At 39.4% G+C, this 19,834-nt stretch overlaps 1 protein-coding gene across 1 annotated transcript in view; it reads left to right on the plus strand.

Moving 5' to 3' along the window:
* The first annotated feature begins 3,972 nt into the window (after positions 1–3,972).
* CRADD (CASP2 and RIPK1 domain containing adaptor with death domain) overlaps positions 3,973–19,834 on the plus strand; it is a 43,220-nt gene continuing 27,358 nt past the window's right edge. Inside the window, exons 1-2 of the mRNA XM_060777318.2 lie at positions 3,973–4,243; positions 9,771–10,069. Coding sequence (XP_060633301.2) covers positions 9,772–10,069 — 298 coding nt within the window. The 5' untranslated portion in view covers positions 3,973–4,243; position 9,771. The remainder of the gene's footprint in view (positions 4,244–9,770; positions 10,070–19,834) is intronic.

The following is a 19,834-nucleotide window of genomic DNA, read 5'->3' on the forward strand; positions in this document are numbered from 1 at the left end:
AATACAAGGTTAACATTTCTTCAGCCCACCATAAAGGTTATTGAAGATCCTAAGAAAGGCCCTAAAATAGTCAACACGAACATGGAAGCATTGCAAGTTTCAGTAAAGCTGAGGGTAATTTTGGAATGATGCGGAAACCTATGTATTTGTTCCCAGTTCTGTTGTTTGAAAAGCTGTGAGATCCAAATATTCTTGATTTCAGCTCCTCAAAGCGAATAGGGATTCTGGAACTTGGAATCCAAATCCACAGAGGATCAAAGGTTGACAACCACTGCCATCAATAATGCATATAAATGATATATAATAAAACAATGCATAAGATATCATTTAGATGTCTTATATATTATTTGGACAGTAAAAAGTGGAGCTTCTAGCTAGGAAGACTGGATAATATATTCCAGTAACATACCTATCAGCATGGTTTTGTACTATGCTTTTTCGAAGGGAGCAAAACATAGTCCAGCTGGAAGCAAATCTTACATACTCAAGATATGTGATTTACATATACTGCAATGGCAGCAAAGTTGTACAGCTTTAATCCTAATTTTGCCACAATCTTCAGATATACACTCGTCTGAGTTTATGCAATAAGCATGTTCGGCTAGATAGCAAGTAGTAACTGATGTGACTCGCACATGTGACATTGGACACATTTTTGACATTTGATATATTGTCTTGGAAGCCAACGCTGCCATGAGTTATGAAAGGAAACAGCATGCAGTCAAACTGGGTGTGAGTCATAATTTTGTCATTTATTAAGTAACATATTTTTAAATAGGAGTATAAAGTTAATCCTCTTGGCTTAAATCAGCCTTCCCAAACCAAGTACCATCTCCATTGGGGATTCTGGGAATTGTGGTGCAACATATTTTAATCCAATCCAATCCAATAGATCTTTATTGGCATATATATAGCAAAACAGTAAAAAAACAAAACAGTATAAATTGTAAAAAAAGGAACTTCCTATTTGTTTGAAAAACAAAGGCAATAGCATAACTACTCTATGGAGCTCCCATTTGGTTAACCCCTAATAATAGTGCCATCAGATCTTTCCACTCGAAATTCCTCCACAAATTATTTGGCATGCCAAACTACATCCCATATGCAGTTCTATGTCTAGAATCTGGCCAATACTCTATAGAAGTCACTATATTTTTAAAACACCAGGTTTGGAAAAGCAGGGTTATGCCTTACACCTTCTTTCCATGTGTTCAGATGACTCTCCAAAACCTTCCTTTTCAATGCTACCACTAATCAGCTTTGTATTTCAGCACAGCTTCTCAGAATGTATATTGTCTGTGTTGTTCATGCCACTAATTTTTCCTTGTATGTCATTTTTATTTTATTATTTACTCTGCATAAATAATAAAATACAGATGAGGGAGAATTGCGAAGAACTTTTTGTAACCCATTATGCCAAACATTTGCATTATCATTAACTGGCACATAGTTCTTTAGTTCACTTCTAAATGTGTAGTACTTAAACTGAAAACAAATTTTCCTTTTATCCCCATTATTTTCAATTGCCACTCAAGGTACTTCTATTTTTTCAGTGTGCATCAAGTTTTCTTTGTAATTAGTGTTTTAAGTGACTCATCACTGGTTAGATTAATTAAAGACCTTTTGATCAACCAAAAACAGACCCTTGCAACAAAACAACTGAACATATCCCATTAATTTCTAAAAATACAAATACTTATAACATTACAGGATAGGAATCATTTTGAAAATCAACTGGACATGAAAGAAGACTCAATGCTTCCTGAAAGCTCAAGGGAAAAACAAAACAATTAAATTATTTGAGGAGACATTTATAATTTGAGACAACTTTTTCAAATGGAATGAAGTCCACAAATAAAGTTATTGTACTGAAACTATTTTTATCACAAGTACCTGCTGTTCAAATAATTTTAAAAATACCCACTTTATGGTTGCTTTCAACATGAATGCATATTTTCAGTCCTGTAAATTCTTTTGCCCATACATACAATGTTACAAGAATGCAATCTAAAAACACTACCTTGAATTTACATATATTCAATTAAAAGCATTGCTTAGTGTTGTCACTTACAAAAACTAGTACTCCTCCCATAACCAGTTAAAAACATAAAACTGTTTTGCCGGGTTGAGATGACTAGAACAGCAAAGAAGATATTACTATCAGGTTAGTTTTAAAGCACAACCCAATAGCATTTACTTAGAAGTTTGTGTATGTTTAATGAAAAAGCTTATGAGTTTTAACATTTACATAATATTTTCCATATTTTAATGGGTCTAATAAAGGCATTGCTACAGTGTGTTTTGGGAAATAAATCCCAGATTGATAAACTGCACACTCTCTCAGCCTTTGAGGCAGATGTGGAACCCCTTCTGTACAAATCTTCCCAGAAAAACCCTGTGAATGGTTTGCCTACAACAAAAAGAGAGTATACTGTTTTTGGAGGGGGGAGCAAAATACATATATTATAATTATAAAGTAATTTTTCATTGAATTTCATTTTTGAAGGACAGAGCTCTAAAGTTAGACTTTAAGATTCTGCATAAATAATAAAATACAGATGAGGGAGAGTTGCAAAGAACACAGTGAGTTGCTGTGAGTTTTTTTGGGCTATTAAGGGTGCATTAAAAAAGGGGGGGGGGGGATCCCAGAATTATAAACTGTTAATAGAATATGAAATTTTTCAGAATAAAATCCCCAAAAGAAAGCCCTTAGAATTATGAACTGTTTGGGATATTTATACCCTGCTTTTCCCTACCCTAAGGGGAACTCAAGACAGCTTACATATGTCAATTGTTTAATGCCTTATATAGACACCAGAAGTGACTTGCAGTTTCTCAAGTCGCTCCTGACATGACAAAAAAAAAAAGACACAAAACAAATCTAGAATTATAACCTGTTAGGCGATTCTCTGAGGTCAGGGGCACAGACTCCAATAAATAAATAAAAAAAACCCACAATTTTAAAAATTTACCCTGAGAATATATCTCGAGAAATGTCTCAATCTTGCAGTTTGATTATACGTATGGCCAACTTCCACTGGAAACTAACCATAGAATTGCATTGGAGGACATACACAGCCCGAGAGGCATTCTTTCTAGAAATCCCTTCCAGAATGACAGAACGAAGTTGACTATTGTGTTACATGGGAAGACCTACAAATTTCTAGAGACAATATTTTAATCAAATCCGGAAAAGTCAAAACTCCAGAAGTCTGAGATGACTCTAAATCAGGCATGGGGCAAACTTGGGCCCTCCAGGTGTTTTGGACTTCAACTCCCACAATTCCTAACAGTCTCGGGCCCCTTCCTTTCCCCCCTCAGCCGCTTAAACGAAAAGGAAAAGGAAGGGGAAAAGGAAAGGGCCTGAAGCTGTTAGGAAAAAGGAAGGGAAAAGAAAAGGGCCTGAAGCTGCTAGGAATTGTGGAAGTTGAAGTCTAAAACACCTGGAGGCCCCAAGTTTGCCCATGCCTACACTATATACATGTGTGTGGGGGGGGGGGGGGGATTCAGAGTTAAGAACAGTTAAAGGTTTGTACATCTTTTGGGAGGAAATGAATTCTCCATTACAAACTTTTACAGGATATACACTCACATAGATATACAATCAAAAGTTTTCATATATAGGAAACAAATACAAAATGAATACGTATTACATTGTATTCATTTTGACTTCCTGTGTGTATAAACAAGGGATCAATATGTAGAGAATATTTTGTACAATTGTGTAATTAATCGTTTGTGAATAAAGGTAAATTCAGCTACAATTTCCCATTTTCCCTACATATGGCGACTTTTGGAACGCAATGAATCTATATTTATTTACATATATATTTGTGGGGGAGGGGTCACCCCATATATCTTCTCAAGGTCTGATCCCAAGCCTCTCCCAGTGAAACTCCCCTCACCTCGAAACAGGAAACAGAAGTAGCTCTAAAAGGCTTTGTAAACCTTTCTTTTCCACTTGGCTCACAGCTCTGCGAAGTCCCGAGTTTATGCCTACTTTTGTTCCGCGAAAGCGGTCACGTTTCCTCCGCGGCGTCAAAACGATCCCTGGAACTTCCGGTCCGGGCAAGAAGCTATGTCTGTCAGGTTACAGTTTGCCCTGTGTCCGTCCTTTAGCTTCTGCCCTGAAGAAAGATGGCGGCCGCCCACTTCCTGTTCGGCGATTCTTCCTACAGGGAACATGGTAACCTTTGCCGTTCCCACCAGGGTTTTTTGACTTATGATTCCCGCGCTTAGAGTTGTAAGTACTTTCACATAAAAGGTTTGACTCCGGATTGGGCAGTTTCTTCTTTCCCCCTTTTTAAAGCTTCCTTTGGAGGTTTTCTCTGCATTTCTTTCCCATTTTTAAAGCCTATACAAGCTTCCTGACGTTTCCTACGCGTTGTTTATTTATTTTCAAAACAACGTTGAAGGGATCTACTTACATAACCTGAACTCCCATGAAAGGTTTTCATTTGGCATAGGTTTAATATACTGGACTTTATTTTAATTTAATATTTTGTGGTTTTATTGCCAGGCTCTTGCTACTGTACATGTATTGTCTTTGCAAAGATGTAACACACAGGACGCCAAAGCCTCAAGTGTTTAAATAACAGAATAAAAATGCTTGACTGTGTGGACGTTTCAAAAAGAAAAAAAGTAGTTTAAAACACGGCAAATAGGCAATGGCCATAAAATTGAGTCATTGAGCAGAGAGTAAACGTTAGGGTTTTCCGCACTACGTATATGTATCTCCATAATTGTGTAAGCCAGGGGTCCTCAAATTTTTTAAACAGAGGGCCAGGTCACAGTCCCTCAAACTGTCGGAGGGCCGGATTATAATTTGAAAAAAAATGAATGAATTCCTATGCACACTGCACATATCTTATTTGTAGTGCAAAAGCCACTTAAAAACAATACAATCATTTAAATCAAGAACAATTTTAAGAACTATAAATTTTTTAGTATTTCAGTGGGAAGTGTGGGCCTGCATTTGGCAGATGAGATAGGATTGTTGTTATTGTTGTGTGCTTTTGAGTCGTTACAGACTTAGGTTGACCCTGAGTGAGGGCCGGGTAAATGACCTTGGAGGGCCGCAGCCGGCCCCCGGGCCTTAGTTTGAGGACCCCTGGTGTAAGCTATCATACTGCAACCATAGGACATTCTAGTTGATTATCATAAAGAAACAAACATTAAAGGCTATTTGTAACAAAAAATACAATTTAATAAGAACAATCCAATGGGTTGTTGTTGTTCATTCGTTCAGTCGTTTCCGACTCTTTGTGACCTCCTGGACCAGCCCACACCAGAGCTCCCTGTCAGCTGTCACCACCCCCAGCTCTTTCAGAGTCAAGCCAGTCACTTCAAGGATACCATCCATCCATCTTGCCCTTGGTCGGCCCCTCTTCCTTTTTCCTTCCATTTTCCCCAGCATAATTGTCTTCTCTAGGCTTTGCTGTCTCATGATGTGGCCAAAGTACTTCAACTTTGTCTCTAGTATCCTTCCCTCCAATGAGCAGCCGGGCTTTACTTCCTGGAGTATGGACTGGTTGGATCTTCTCACTGTCCAAGGCACTCTCAGAACTTTCCTCCAGCACCACAGTTCAAAAGCATCTATCTTCCTTCGCTCAGCCTTCCTTATGGTCCAGCTCTCACATCCGTAGGTTACTATGGGGAATACCATTGCTTTGACTAGGCGGATCTTTGTTGCCAGTGTGATGTCTCTACTCTTCAATATTTTATCGAAATTGGTCGTTGCTCTCCTCCCAAGCGTCTCCTGATTTCCTGGCTGCAGTCTGCGTCTGCAGTAATCTTTGCACCTAGAAATACAAAGTCTGTAACTGCCTCCACGTTTTCTCCCTCTATTTCCCAGTTATCAATCATTCTTGTTGCCATAATCTTGGTTGTTTTGATGTTTAACTACAACCTAGCTTTTGCACTTTCTTCTCTCACCTTGGTTAGAAGGCTCCTCAGCTCCTCCTCACTTTTGAAAAATGTATTTGTAACATATTAGATGTTACCACTTCTTAGACTATGTAATGATGCATGCTAGAGACTGCTGCAACGGGCTTCTCACAAGAGTCATGACAAGGGCTGCTGGCTGCTGCACAGATCACAGGTTAATTCAATCCATGTTGGCCATCAAGATGGCCCCCAAACGCAGACTCCATGGAAGAAAGATAAGACATAAAATGAACACCCAAGCAGTGTTGAACACTGCTTGAACACCTAGCACAAAGTAGCTGCACGTAATATTTATTTATTTATTTATTTTATCGTGTCATCAGCAACCATTGTATTACAATTCTAACAGAGCAAAACAAACACACAGATTAAAAAGAAAAAGGGAAAAAAACACACACAGATTTTGCAAATTTGGTATTTGGTTAAATGTCCTTTGACCAGTATCTGGCCACTTAGAGTGCCTCTGGTGTTGCCGCAAGAAGGTCTTCCATTGTGCATGTGGCAGGGCTCAGGGTGCATTGCAGCAGGTGGTCAGTGGTTTGCTCTTCTCCGCACTCGCATGCCGAGGATTCCACCCTGTAGCCCCATTTCTTAAGATTGACTGTGCATCTCGTGGTGCCAGAGCGCAGTCTGTTCAGCGCCTTCCAAGTCGCCCAGTCTTCTGAGTGCCCAGGGGGGGAGTCTCTCATCTGGTATCACCCATGAATTGAGGTGCTGGGTTTGGGCCTGCCACTTTTGGACTCTCGCTTGCTGGGGTGTTCCAGCGAGTGTCTCTGTAGATCTAAGAAAACTATGTCTTGATTTAAGTCGTTGACGTGCTGGCTGATACCCAAACGGGATGGGCTGGAGATGTCTCTGCCTTGATCCTTTCACTATTGGCTGCTACTTCCTGGCGGATGTCAGGTGGTGCAATACCGGCTAAGCAGTGTACTTTCTCCAGTGGTGTGGGGCGCAGACACCCTGTGATAATGCGGCATGTTTCATTAAGAGCCACATCTACTGTTTTAGTGTGGTGAGATGTGTTCCACACTGGGCATGCATACTCAGCAGCAGAGTAGCATAGCGCAAGGGCAGATGTCTTCACTGTGCCTGGTTGTGATCCCCAGGTTGTGCCAGTCAGCTTTCATATGATGTTGTTTCTAGCACCCACTTTTTGTTTGATGTTCAGGCAGTGCTTCTTGTAGGTCAGAGCACGGTCCAAAGTGACTCCCAAGTATTTGGGTGTGTTGCAATGCTCCAGTGGGATTCCTTCCCAGGTAATCCTCACAGCTCGGGATGCTTGTCTGTTCTTAAGGTGAAAGGCGCATGTCTGTGTTTTAGATGGATTAGGGATCAGCTGGTTTTCCCTGTAATAGGCAGTAAGAGCACCTAGAGCTTCGGAGAGCTTCTGTTCAACCATCTCAAAGCTCCCTGCTTGAGCAGTAATGGCACGATCATCAGCATAGATGAAACTCTCTGTCCCTTCTGGCAGTGGCTGGTCATTTGTGTGGATGTAGAACATGGATGGAGCAAGCACGCTCCCCTGAGGCAGGCCGTTCTTCTGTTTTCGCCATCTGCTTCTCTGGCACTGGAACTCAACAAAAAAGCTCCTGTTTTGTAGCAGGTTTCTTATGAGGCGGGTGAGGTGGTAGTCCTTTGTGATATTATACATTTTTCTCAGGAGGAGGCGGTGGTTCACAGTATCATAGGCTGCTGACAAGTCTATGAAGACAGCTCCTGTGATCTGCTGCCTTTCAAAACCATCTTCTATGTGCTGAGTCAGGTTCAGCACTTGCGATGTGCAGCTTTTGCTTTTTCTGAAGCCAGCTTGCTGTGGGATCAGACAGGGGTCTATATTTTCCATAATTCTATGCAAAATAAGTCTCTCCAGAACTTTGTAGAGGTGGCACAACAGGGAGATTGGTCTGTAGCTTTTTGGGTCATTACAGGCTTTGCCTGGCTTCAAGATGGCGATGACTCTTGCTTTCCTCCAGATTTTGGGGATCTGACAGGATGCAGTGCAGTTGTTCATCAGCTCCAGCAGCCAGCGCCTTGCTTTTGGACCAAAGTTCTTGATTTGTTCCATCCGTAGATCATCCAAGCCAGCTGCTTTGCCATTCATACATTTGTTGAGAGCCATGTCCAATTCAGTAGATGTAAAGGGTTCATGAAGGTTGTTGTTCTCAATCTCTTGTTGTCTGGCTATTGGTTTCTTTCCTACTTTGGTGGCAAGGTTGGGTTTCCCATTCTTCAAGAGTTGGTGTGCTATCTGATCTGCCTTTATGTTGGCATGGGTATTAGTTTGTGAGGGGTCACTGCTCAGCCGTCTTAGCAACCTCCACACCTTCTGGCTGCTCCTGCCCATGTCGACCTCTGTGATCAGCTTGATCCACTGTTCTTTCTTGGCTTCAGAGATGGAGGACACAATGTTCTGCGCTGCCTGAAGAGTCTGCTCACTAAATGGGTCTTCGTTGTGGAGCCTGTAATAGTTTTCCAACAAGGCAGCTGTTTCAGGAGTAATGCCCTGAAGGTAGTGGGTTCTGCAGCCTCTCGGTATGGAGGCCCGTGAGCAGGTTTTCACTATTTCAATAAAATGCTCGTATTCCTCAGGGATTGGCACAACCGATGTGATCATGTCATCTAACATGTCTGCAAGTAATAATATCCTGCGGAAACTTACTGGCAGCACATGGGGTGCAGACCCAAAATTAGCCTTGTCTTACTCAACTACCAAGTATTCCTGCCCTGTTTGGCATAAGTCTGCCCATGCAAAGCAGGTGAACCTACAAGCCACTTTAAACACCTTTGCAGAAGCATACAAAAAGCTTGGCTTTTCACTGAACATCAAGAAAACCACAGTGCTCTACCAGCAGACATCAACCAATCCCTCTTCAATTCCAGAAATACATATTAATAGTGTAATGTTAGAAAATGTTGACCATTTTCACCAGTTTAGTAGCCACTTCTCCACAAAGGTCAACATTGACACCGAAATACAATACCGTCTGAGCTTTGCGAGTGCAGCATTTTTTCAAATGAAACACAGTATTGGGGACATTTGTAGGGATACCAAGATGCCTGCTTATAAACTATTGTCCTCTCAACTCTGCTACATGCCTGAAAAACATGGACCATCTACAAGCATCACTCTCAACTTCTGTAACAAATCCATCAGTGTTGCCCCCAAAAAATCCTGCAAATCTCTTGGGAAGACAGATGGACAAATGTCAGTATTCTGGAAGAAGCAAAGACCACCAACACTGAAGCAATGATCCTCCACCATCAACTTCGCTGGACTGGCCACATTGTCCGAATGCTCGATCACCATTTTCCAAAACAGTTACTTTACTCTCAACTCAAGAACAGAAAACAGAATGTTGGTGGACATCAAGAGAGGCTGAAAGATAGACTTAAAGCTAACCTTCAAAAACTCTGGCATAGACAGCGAGAACTGGAGAGCCCTGGCCCTAGAGGTCCTCACTGCGAAAGAACATTCGGATTGAGAATAGGTCTCTATAGTCATTTACGGACCCACCACCAAGACTCTTGGAAGGCAATCATACTTGGTCATGACTCAGCCAAAGTGGCTCACATTCTGTAGAGGCTACTTGCATTGCATTTTTAAAAAAAACCTTTCCAAAAATTTTCATTTTTTCCTTGGAGTTTTATTTTTCTACTTACAGCTATAATGATCTGAAAGTATTAGAAAGGGATTAGAAAGATAGGTAGTTTCATAGAAAGGAAAAAAAAATACTATTTTTGCAACACTAGGGTTATGTTTTCATTAGAGCTTTTAATGCTTTGAAATTTCAGACAAAGGTGACTTCCTGTTCTTTCTTTCTCAGAATGGATGCCAGAGATAAGCAGGTCCTGCGCTCATTGCGCTTGGAACTATGTGCAGAACTGCTGGTGGAAGGCCTTGTCATACAGTACCTTTACCAAGAAGGTATCCTGACTGAAAGTGATGTGCAAGAAATAAGAGCCCAAGTCACCAACCAGAGGAAAACCATGATGCTTCTTGACATCCTACCTGCCAGAGGCCCCAAGGCTTTTGAAACTTTTTTAGAATCCTTACAAGAATTCCCGTGGGTGAAAGACAAGCTTGAGGCAAAACGTAATGAGGTGATGCTGGTGGCACCCACTGGTAAGGTTTAAACTATTTATGACTTTGGAATGTCTGCCATGCTGTTGATTGAAAAGCTGCATTTATAAACCCTGGCCAAATCTAGGCTTCTGTTACATGATTCATCACCATTCCTGAGTTGTTGTTCTAAAAGGTGTTATTTGGCATGTGCTTTCTTACCCAGTATTCAATAGATAAAGTGTGCCTTATGGGGGACATTGAACCCAGCAACGTGTAACTTTCATGTCAGTGTGTCAATGAATCCAATTCTGGTTTCAGTCGCAACTTAAAATGCACTATCCATTATTTATTTATTTATTTAAAACATTTATATTCCACCCTTCTCACCCCGAAGGGGACTCAGGGCAGAGCACAGCATATATACAGCAAACATTCCATGCCGGGACAAGAATTCGTTATATGCATACATAAACATTAAAAAACATTTATTTCAATATTAAAATACACTGTTCAAAACCGTCTTGTTCATCTGCGCCAAATCTAATTGGCCTGCTAAAATTTCCTATCGCTGCTTTATTGCACTGTCCCGAAAGCTTGGTCCTACAGCCAAGTTTTTATCATCCTTCTGAAAGACAGGAGGGAGGGGGCTGATCTGATCTCACCAGAAAGGGAGTTCCATAGCCGGGGGGGGGGGGGGCAATCATCGAGAAGCCCCTCTCTCTCGTCCCCACCAATCATGCCTGTGACAAATGGTGGGATGGAGAGCAGGGCCTCCCCGAAAGATCTTAATCTCTGCAATGGTTCATAGGGGGAGATGCGTTTGGACAGGTAAATTGGGCCGGGGCCATTTAGGGATTTATAGGCCAAAGCCAGCATTTTGAATTGTGCCCAGTAGCAAACTGGCAGCCAGTGGAGCTGGCGTAACATGGGAGTTGTATGCTTCCTGTATGCTGCCCCAATTATTAACCTGGCTGCCTCTTGTTGGACTATTTGAAGTTCCCGAGCAGTCTTCAAAGGCAACCCCATGAAGAGTGCATTGCAGTAGTCTATCCAGGATGTAACGAGAGCATGGACCACCGTGCTGAACTTTATTCCCAAAATATGTGCAGCACTTTGGATAGTTTCTTCAACGTGTGGATGAAAACCCAAAGTGGATTGAGCCCTTCCCTCTGATATTGAATCCTCCAGCATTTAATCATTTCCTCAGCAATTGCAATCTGGACAAAAATGCCCCACGTATGACATTAGTGTTAGAAAAGTGAAGAAGCTGTCCGTAGGACCTTTTCTTATTGGTTTGCTATACATGGTATGAGGTTTTTTCTCAAGTTAGTACCAAAAGAAAGAAGAGTTAAATTTCCCCCTTGGCACATAGTAAATTTGCTGAAAACTGGGACACCCCAGCCAAATAATTAACCACATGATGAATGAAAGACTGAGTTTAGTTTTTACACCTTTCTGAAGGAGGAGGGCTGATGCTGCACCAGTTTAGGCCACTTATGCAACCAACTACTTCTCTCTTTTTAAAAAAACAAACAAACAACCAAACCTAGTGGTCAAAATGAAGATTCCTGCTTCACCAGCATGACATTGTTTTCCTAAGGCCTGACAAATATGTATTCTCAGAGCGGCACCTAGGTTATTGAACTCATTGCTCTACGGGATCTTTTTGGGTCACCACTGTGTTACAATTCTCTACCTTTGTGAAGGCCTTTCTTTTTGTTGTTGTGAACTATTGTCAAATCATCTTCAACTGATAGTGACCCTATGAATGAGAGACCTCCAAAGCACTATACTATCAACAGTCCCTTCTCAGGTCTTGCAGATTCAAGGGTGAGAGGCATTTGGAGAGAGAAGAGTATTTCGCACAATTTGAGAAAGCTCAGTTTTTTCAGGTCGTAATGCAGAGGCAGATGGAGCAAAACAGTTATCAACTTTGAGACCCAGTGCTGTGTTATGTTAAAATGTTAGTCAATCTCAAAATATAAAATGTTTTAAAAACTTTTTTAAAAGAATTCATAATGGAATATTTAAAGAGCCACAAAACCCTGCTTACCTGAGCTTGGAATGAGCTTAGAATTGTCCGAATTCAGTGAAACGATGTTCTGAAAACAACATTCCTTTTAATGTACCTTTTGATTGTTTGTTTGGCTTGGATGACCTCCCCAGCCTTTTAGATAATGGTTCCACCTTTTCTCGGTTGCAGTATGCAATCTGTTCACTCCGGACAGTAACAAGACAAATTGGATGACCTTCAGTTATGGCACGGTTGGCAGTCTCTCTGATTTTATGAAAACAGTTGTAATTCTAAGTTAGGTCAATTCCAAGTGATCTATTGATTATGCCAGATAGCCTAACCAGAGTTGTATTGTGTTTAAATTATACTATTTAGGATAAAACACTTAGGGTTTTCAGACTGCTAACTTGCCTACTTCTGCTGACTGGAGAGTTGTAGAAACTGCAGACTCAAAAAGTAATTTTTTCTAAAGTATTTTAAAGACTATTGATAATCCTATTTTCATTGGCCTAATTCCCTTTTAAAGGTATATTGAACATTTAGCTATTACAGTTTGCCAGCATATTCTTGCCTTCAGTTGTGTGGATATTACACAATATTCCATCAGAGGTTGACCATAGAGTAATGCTAGAGGACCTAAAAGTCCCAGCAATATATTCTATAAGGTAAAATACAGAGGTTTTTTATTTATAGTTTTTCTGTTGCTGTTCAGGAGATTCTGCTCTATTTTCTGTCCCTGGTGTAATTAGATTTTGAAAGTTTTTGCTTGTTGGAGAAACAAGGATTGGTGATAAAGCTTCAGTTGAGACACCTTTTCCCCGTGGTAAATCTTTCAGGAATCAGAATTTCCCTTCCTAGGAGATTTCTCTCACTTCCTGTTGTCTCAGCTCTGTTCTTGACTATGAGTTGTTTGTAAGTTGGGTGTCTGTAACTTGGGGACAGCCCGTATATGAAAGAAGCTAATGCCATTGCTGTAGAAAGTAGATTTTTTCCTTTCACTGACAAAAAAGAATGGAAATCCACCAGATCTTCATATTCAGAAAAAAAAAATGAAAACAAGCAAGAGAAAACCCTTTAATGAGTTTATAGTACTATGTACAATACTTTTGTATCTGTATCCTCATTTCTTTTAAGGTTATGTGAGGACACTCTCCTTGATTGTTTCAGCAGTGAGAGAACATTGCCACTGGTGCATAGCCATTTACTGAGTGTATCTGATGCTCACAGAGGCGTATTTCACATAGCACCTATTTGTGCAATGGGAACATTTGCTCCCTTTGGGATCACACGTATGTGCTTGTGTGAATGAGTGCCAGATAAATGCAGTATTGCTCAGAATGCCATTCAAGAGAAAAGTCCAGTCCTGCGGTATAAAACCACCTGTGGATATACCAAAATTCACCAAGATTGATTGTTTCCTGTAGCACCTTTTTCTTACTTAATATTTAAATTAAGATATACTTTATTATATCATATTAATTTTTAATAATAAATAATCAATTTCCGTGACAATATTATGGTTATACCCAAGAAAATCCATCTCGCATCCAAGTATCACATTCCACTTTATTCCTGCAGTTGTGATGACACTTTAAGTTGCTTTAAAGCAACAACTTATACATGCTCAGACTATTTCTTCTTTGTCAGACTTAGCAAACATGGATTTTGTTTTGTTCTTGTTCCAGCATACCAAGAATGTATGCCCTTACAGCAAAATACTTTTCTGGAAATGTGGGAAGCTTGCTGTTGGCAGGAAACAAAAATACTAAACACAAGGGACTGCTGAAGCTTCTTTCCCTTTTTAGTCTAATGAAGTGTTTCTCAACCTTTCTAATGCTGTGACTCCTTAAATACAGTTCCTCATGTTGTGGTGACCCCCAGCCATAAAATTATTTTCTTTGTACTTCATAACTGTAATTTTGCTACTGTTATGAATCGTAATGTAAATATCTCATATGCAGGATGTATTTTGACATTTAGGAATTGTAGCTACAATCAAAGAGTTTTCTGAACTCAACCAATGATGGAATTGAACCATACTTGGCACACATAACTCCCATGACCAACAGAAAATACTGAAAGGGTTTGGTGGACATTGACCTTGAGTTTTGGAGTTGTAGTTCCCCTCATCCAGAGAGCATTGTGGACCTAAACAATGATGGATCTGGACCAAACTTGGCACAAATACTCAATATGCCCAAATGTGAACACTGGCGGAGTTTGGGATAAATAGACCGTGATATTTTGGAGTTATTATTTTTTTTAATTTTCATATACCATAACATACATAATGATATATCTTGGGGATGTGACCCAAGTCTAAATATGTAATCAATTTATATTTCATATATGCCTTATGTATATAGCTGAGGTTAACCTGATATGCAATATTTTACATAATTTTGCGCATGAAATAGCAGAAAGCAAGCATGTTGCTATTTCAGCCACCCATGTGGACAATTTTGGATTTTAGAGCATTTTAGATATCCAGATAAACTGTGTTACACAAACAGAGTGAGTTCTATTCAGCCGAATTTGTCTGGTTTAAGACTACATTTATCTAGTTAAAATACTTGAGTTTAAGCTGCTATATTGTAGATGAGATTGGACTTGTCCCATGCTGTTTGAGTGGTCAAAATTTAGAGAAACGTAACATTTTTATAATGGTTCAAATATCAAAAAGCGTGAAAAAATGTGTGACCTTTTTGATTTTGTAATGCCCCCACCCTGCCTCTTGGCTTGTTTCAGCTTTTTCATCATACTAAACCTATTTAGAAAATTGTAGCTATAAATGAGAAAAGACCCCTGAGCTTTTTCCATCTTGTTTGAGATGTTAAACCGATACGTTTTACCTTGTGACTATAAAAAGCATTTTCATGTCAAATGCTAGCCAACCACACAGTAGGATTACTTCCCGAGAAAAGATTTATTTCTAGTGTGGCCAGTTCTGACAAAGGAATAATTGTCTAAAAGCCTCTGTATAATATTTATGATTCCTAAGAAAAGCTATAGCTGTTGGCAGGAAAGTACAGTTCTTTCTAGGAACAGCATGCTATTACAATCACAATGTGTGTTGCTATAAAGTGGAAAATGTGTGCTGTGGGAGGAAATTGAGTTTTCGGTGGAATGTTTTCCTATTTTGCTTCTCTCCAGAATTTTTTTTATCCTTTCTCTGTTCTGCCCTTAAGCCCTAAACATATTTATTTGAACCAAAGTTTCATACTGAGGTAAGTAATCTGATAAATCTTTGTTGATGTTGTCAGTTTCCTTTGGGCACTTACACAATTGATATTTCTTTATGCTAGAGAAAGGGAAAACAAGGAAGCTACCCTATGGGGGAGAAAGTTTCTTGCCAGCCCTTCTTGAGATATTGGTATCGAGGGGCTGATTTTGTCTCTCCACATTTGTGGATTTGACACTTGTGGATTGGATTATTCACAAATTTGATTGAACTCTTCTCCCTAGGAACCTTAGTGCAGTTCTGTGGTCAGCTTCCAGCAGAACTTGGTACTAGAGTCATGCAGAAAGATCTATAAATTCCTAGAGAAAGGTTCTTTCAGGTAAAAAATAGCAATTTATTTATTCACATTTTTGTGCTTTTATAGGAGTTCTGTACCCCTAACCCCAGCAGACTGACATTATCAAAGTAAATGTGTTCCCAGGCTTTAGGTTTGGTAGCATAACATGAGAAGATAGAGCACTTCTGATTTTTTTCCTCAAACTTTTTATTTTAAACCAATATCATGCATATGTGAAATGAAATAACCATGTAAACAAAACATTTTGAGGCTTCTAGATACCACTTAAAATATGATCTTTCATTAGTATCTTCTTTTCTTATAATTTCTCTTTTTTGTGGCCAAAAGTATAGATCTATGTTCTTATTTTTACAAACATGCTGGTGGGAGCGCCTGAGAAAGGCATCGGTTATGAAGGCAGCTATTGTTTACCTTGCCTGTTGTAAGCAGGCATACACAACTACAGTTGGACTCACAAAAGTAAAATTCTCCCCTTTTCCAGCTCAAGTGACATTTGTCCCAGTAATGGGTTGCCTACGAGTGTATATATACTGCAGAATGAATGCATTTTGACACCACTTTATCTGCCATGGTTCAGTGCTATGGAATTCAGGGAGTTGTAGATTGACAAGACAAAAACACTCTTTGGCCGAGAAGGCTAAAGACTACAGTTGTCATGATTCCATAGCATTGAGCCATGACATTTAAACTGGTGTCATTTAAACTGGATGCACCTTAAGTCAAATAAAGGCAGACCAGATGTCTTTATTTGACTTTATTTTCCAAGTGCCATTAGAGAGAAGTGAGTAAGGCAGGTACATCCCATGTTTCATTTGAATACACACTTCCGAAATACAGCTGGCTGTGGGAGTTGTAATTAAAAAAACCCCAAACAAACAAAAAACAAACAAATAAACAAAAATAGAAATCTTCTCTGTTGGAAGTGAAGGTATAAAGGTTCATTTCCTGGCTCAATTTTTATGCAGCCCACATGTGATTATTGCCTTGAGGCTTGTGATAGAGCAAATGGTACAAAAGATTATTTATACAGAATTACAGATATGTGTGATTCTCAGATAATAGAAAAAATGTAATAGCTATGACAGTATTATAAATACCCAGATCTGTTTGATACTGGAAACTAAACTGGGCCAGTACTTGCGTGGGAAATGATCAGCGAATGTCAGGTACTGCAGGCTATATGTCAGAGGAAAGCTGTCAAAACCACCTCAGAGTATTCCTTGCTTAAGAAAACATTATGAAATTCATGGGGTCACTATAAGGCAACTGAAAGCACACGCACAATATATGTACACATACAAAGTCTTCATTGGCTAACAATACTCCTCTTCCATTGATAAAATGATGCTCTTTTTCCTGATAGTTGTAAGTTAGAATTTTGATTAGCATCAGGGTCTTTCATGATGTAGTATTTCCAGTTTCTGTGTTGTAAAAGCTGGACAATGACGATCAATAGGAAGAGAATCAACTCTCATTTGAAATGTGGTGGTGGAAGAAAGTTCTGTGGATACCATGAACTGCCAAAATGAGTAGGACATGCTTCTAACATCAAATTAAGTCTAATCTCTCATGAGTCAGTTTCACTCTGGCCATATCATGAAATGACATGAGTCACTGGAAAAAATACGGTAATGTTCAATAAAGAGGAAGTCAGCAGGATAAGTAAACTATGTGACAGATGGTTTGAATCAACCAAGAAAGCCATAGTCCTGTGCTTCCAGGATCTGAACAGGGTTGTCGATGTTAGGGTATCTTGGAGGTATTTCATAGAGTTTTCATAAGTTGAAGATCTTTCAAATGGTGGATTCTAAAATTACATCTGATTCAAAATAGACACTCACTGCAGCTGTATTACAAATGGACCAAAGCCAGCCACCATAGAAGTGAGTCATCCCATTGGCCTTTCAAGACTTGGTTTTGTCCCCCATGTAATTTAACATATGTATGAAATAACTGAAAGAGGTTGTCAAGAACTTTGGGATCCATACATGTAAGTACATGTAAGTACATAGATGAAAGCCAGCATAGTTGCAATTTCCTTAATTTGGATGATGTTCTGATTATATAAATACATTTTTTCAGAACCGTTTTTGTACAATGAGGGGGATTGCTTTTTTTGTGGTTTTGTTTTGTTTTTGTTCTTCATGAACCACTTGAGTAATCTGGGATTAAGAACTCAATCTAGAGGTCCTTTCAGTCTACTCAACTATAACACTATGATTCCATTTTGATGGAAATCGCATTCTGTGGGATTCTGGGATTTGTCGTTTAGGGATGGATATTTATTTTTCAGCCAGAGGGATCTGTTGCTTAATCAAACTACAAATTCCAGTATTCTAGTGGGAGGCACCTCTGGCAGTTAATGTGGAAACCTATTGCTATAATTATGTAATGTAAAAGAACTCTTGGAAATCCACAAAGTTTCTTCATAAACCAGATAGTCTCCCATAAATTTCATTGTCAAATGAAAGTCTAACACTGAGATATTAGGAAGAACCTACGTATTTTACAAGTATTCTGTCACTGCTTTGCTTATCTACCTAGAATTGATTTTTAATAACCCCTGAGACTCTTTGTTGGCAGAGTAATTGTTTACCAGTGTGGAATAAGCTGCTGTGTCCACATTGGCCTCATGCTTTAGGCAGCCAGCAGCATGAGACTGGAGTATTTTTGTTCTATTTCAAACATACACAAAATCTGAAAAACTAGGATCTGAGGGAACGCATAATGGTCAGAGAGTGTTTATAATAGAGTAAGTTTCAAAAGAATAGTGTATTTCCTGATAACAAGTACAAACCTTCACGCATAGTGTGCCTTCTTTATCCCTGAACTCTGATCCGGGTCGCCTCTCGTGATCAGTGATGACGTAGAGACGCTTCTGCAACTGCTGGGATTCAGTAGATACTGGCTCCGTTCCTCAAATTTTAATCTGGAGTTCAAATGGGATTACTGACTTGCTTATAAACACAAACATGAGTTTGGCCTTCTCGTAAAAAGCGTCTTGCTGCCAGTTACAACACACAGCCTATGATCAAAACATTGTTCATTGAATGTCAAGTTTCCTCTTCTGCCTCTTCCATAGCAGAATTATTTCTATCAAAATAGACCACATAACCTGGTTTATGTAGATCAGAACAGGCTTTATAAATTGTAACTTTCCATAAAACACTTGTTTTCCTGGCAATACATCTCCAATGCTCTTTATTTCTTGGTAGTTTTTACCCAAACAGTTGGCTCCCAGGGAATAAACTCGTGCCAAAATCTAATGTGACTTGTGCAGTCATCTGTAATCCTTTTAGAGGAAACTGGAAGAGAATCATAATTAACTGCTGCCAGCTCCTTGTTTTGTTCTTGTCTTTCACTGGATTTGTCCAGAAAACAGATAAATATTCAACATGCAGATTATTTCCTCTTTCCAAGAAAAAAGGATACATTTGTAGCAGCCACCTGTTCTAACAGTCTGATTAAAGGATCAGGTGACACTGAAATGTTCTAACATGATTTTCAATCTAATTATTGTTATGGAGCCTTTGGGGAATTTCTTGGTGCTAAGTTCTTCAGCAGGTCAAAGGGTACCAAGGGATTGTATTCCAATAGCTGCTACTATTATTTAATTTGTAGCGAATGCCAATGGTACTAGAATCTGGTGTCATGTATTTGATATTTGCCTTTATGGTGTCCAATATTTATGTATTTCTGAAGTACCACTGGATTATTTCTCTCAGCTGATGAGGATGTTCATTTGCTGCCCAATGCTTGTGAAAAGAGGCTCATTTAGCCTCTCTTCCCTGCACAAAAACACAATGCATTCAGTTGAATGAAAATAACATCCTGCCCATGTGCACCATAGTTTTTCATATCAATGATTCAAATCTTGGGCTTTTGCATAAATGTATATGTTGGATAGAGGTTTTCTGTCTCTATCACAACTATACAGCAAAGCTGAAAACCTGTCCAAAGGTGACAAATAAGCAATTTATAACACCACTAGCCATCCCCTGCCATGCGTTGTTGTGGCCCAGTCTGTGTTTATGTGTTTTGTATGTGTATATTTGTGTATATGTGTATATATGTGTGTTTGCGTATATATATGTGGGTTTGCATGTGCGTTGTAATTTTTTAAAACTTTTTATGTCTCTTCTGCTGTGTTTTTCAGTGTTTTTATGAGTGATGGTCACTCATTGGCCTGATATGTGTATTGTGTCCAAATTTGGTGTTAATTCATACAGTGGCTTTTGAGTTATGTTAATCCCACAAACAAACATTACATTT

The sequence above is a fragment of the Anolis sagrei genome, chromosome 5, assembly GCF_037176765.1.
Source record: "Anolis sagrei isolate rAnoSag1 chromosome 5, rAnoSag1.mat, whole genome shotgun sequence".
Taxonomy (NCBI): Eukaryota; Metazoa; Chordata; class Lepidosauria; order Squamata; family Dactyloidae; genus Anolis; species Anolis sagrei.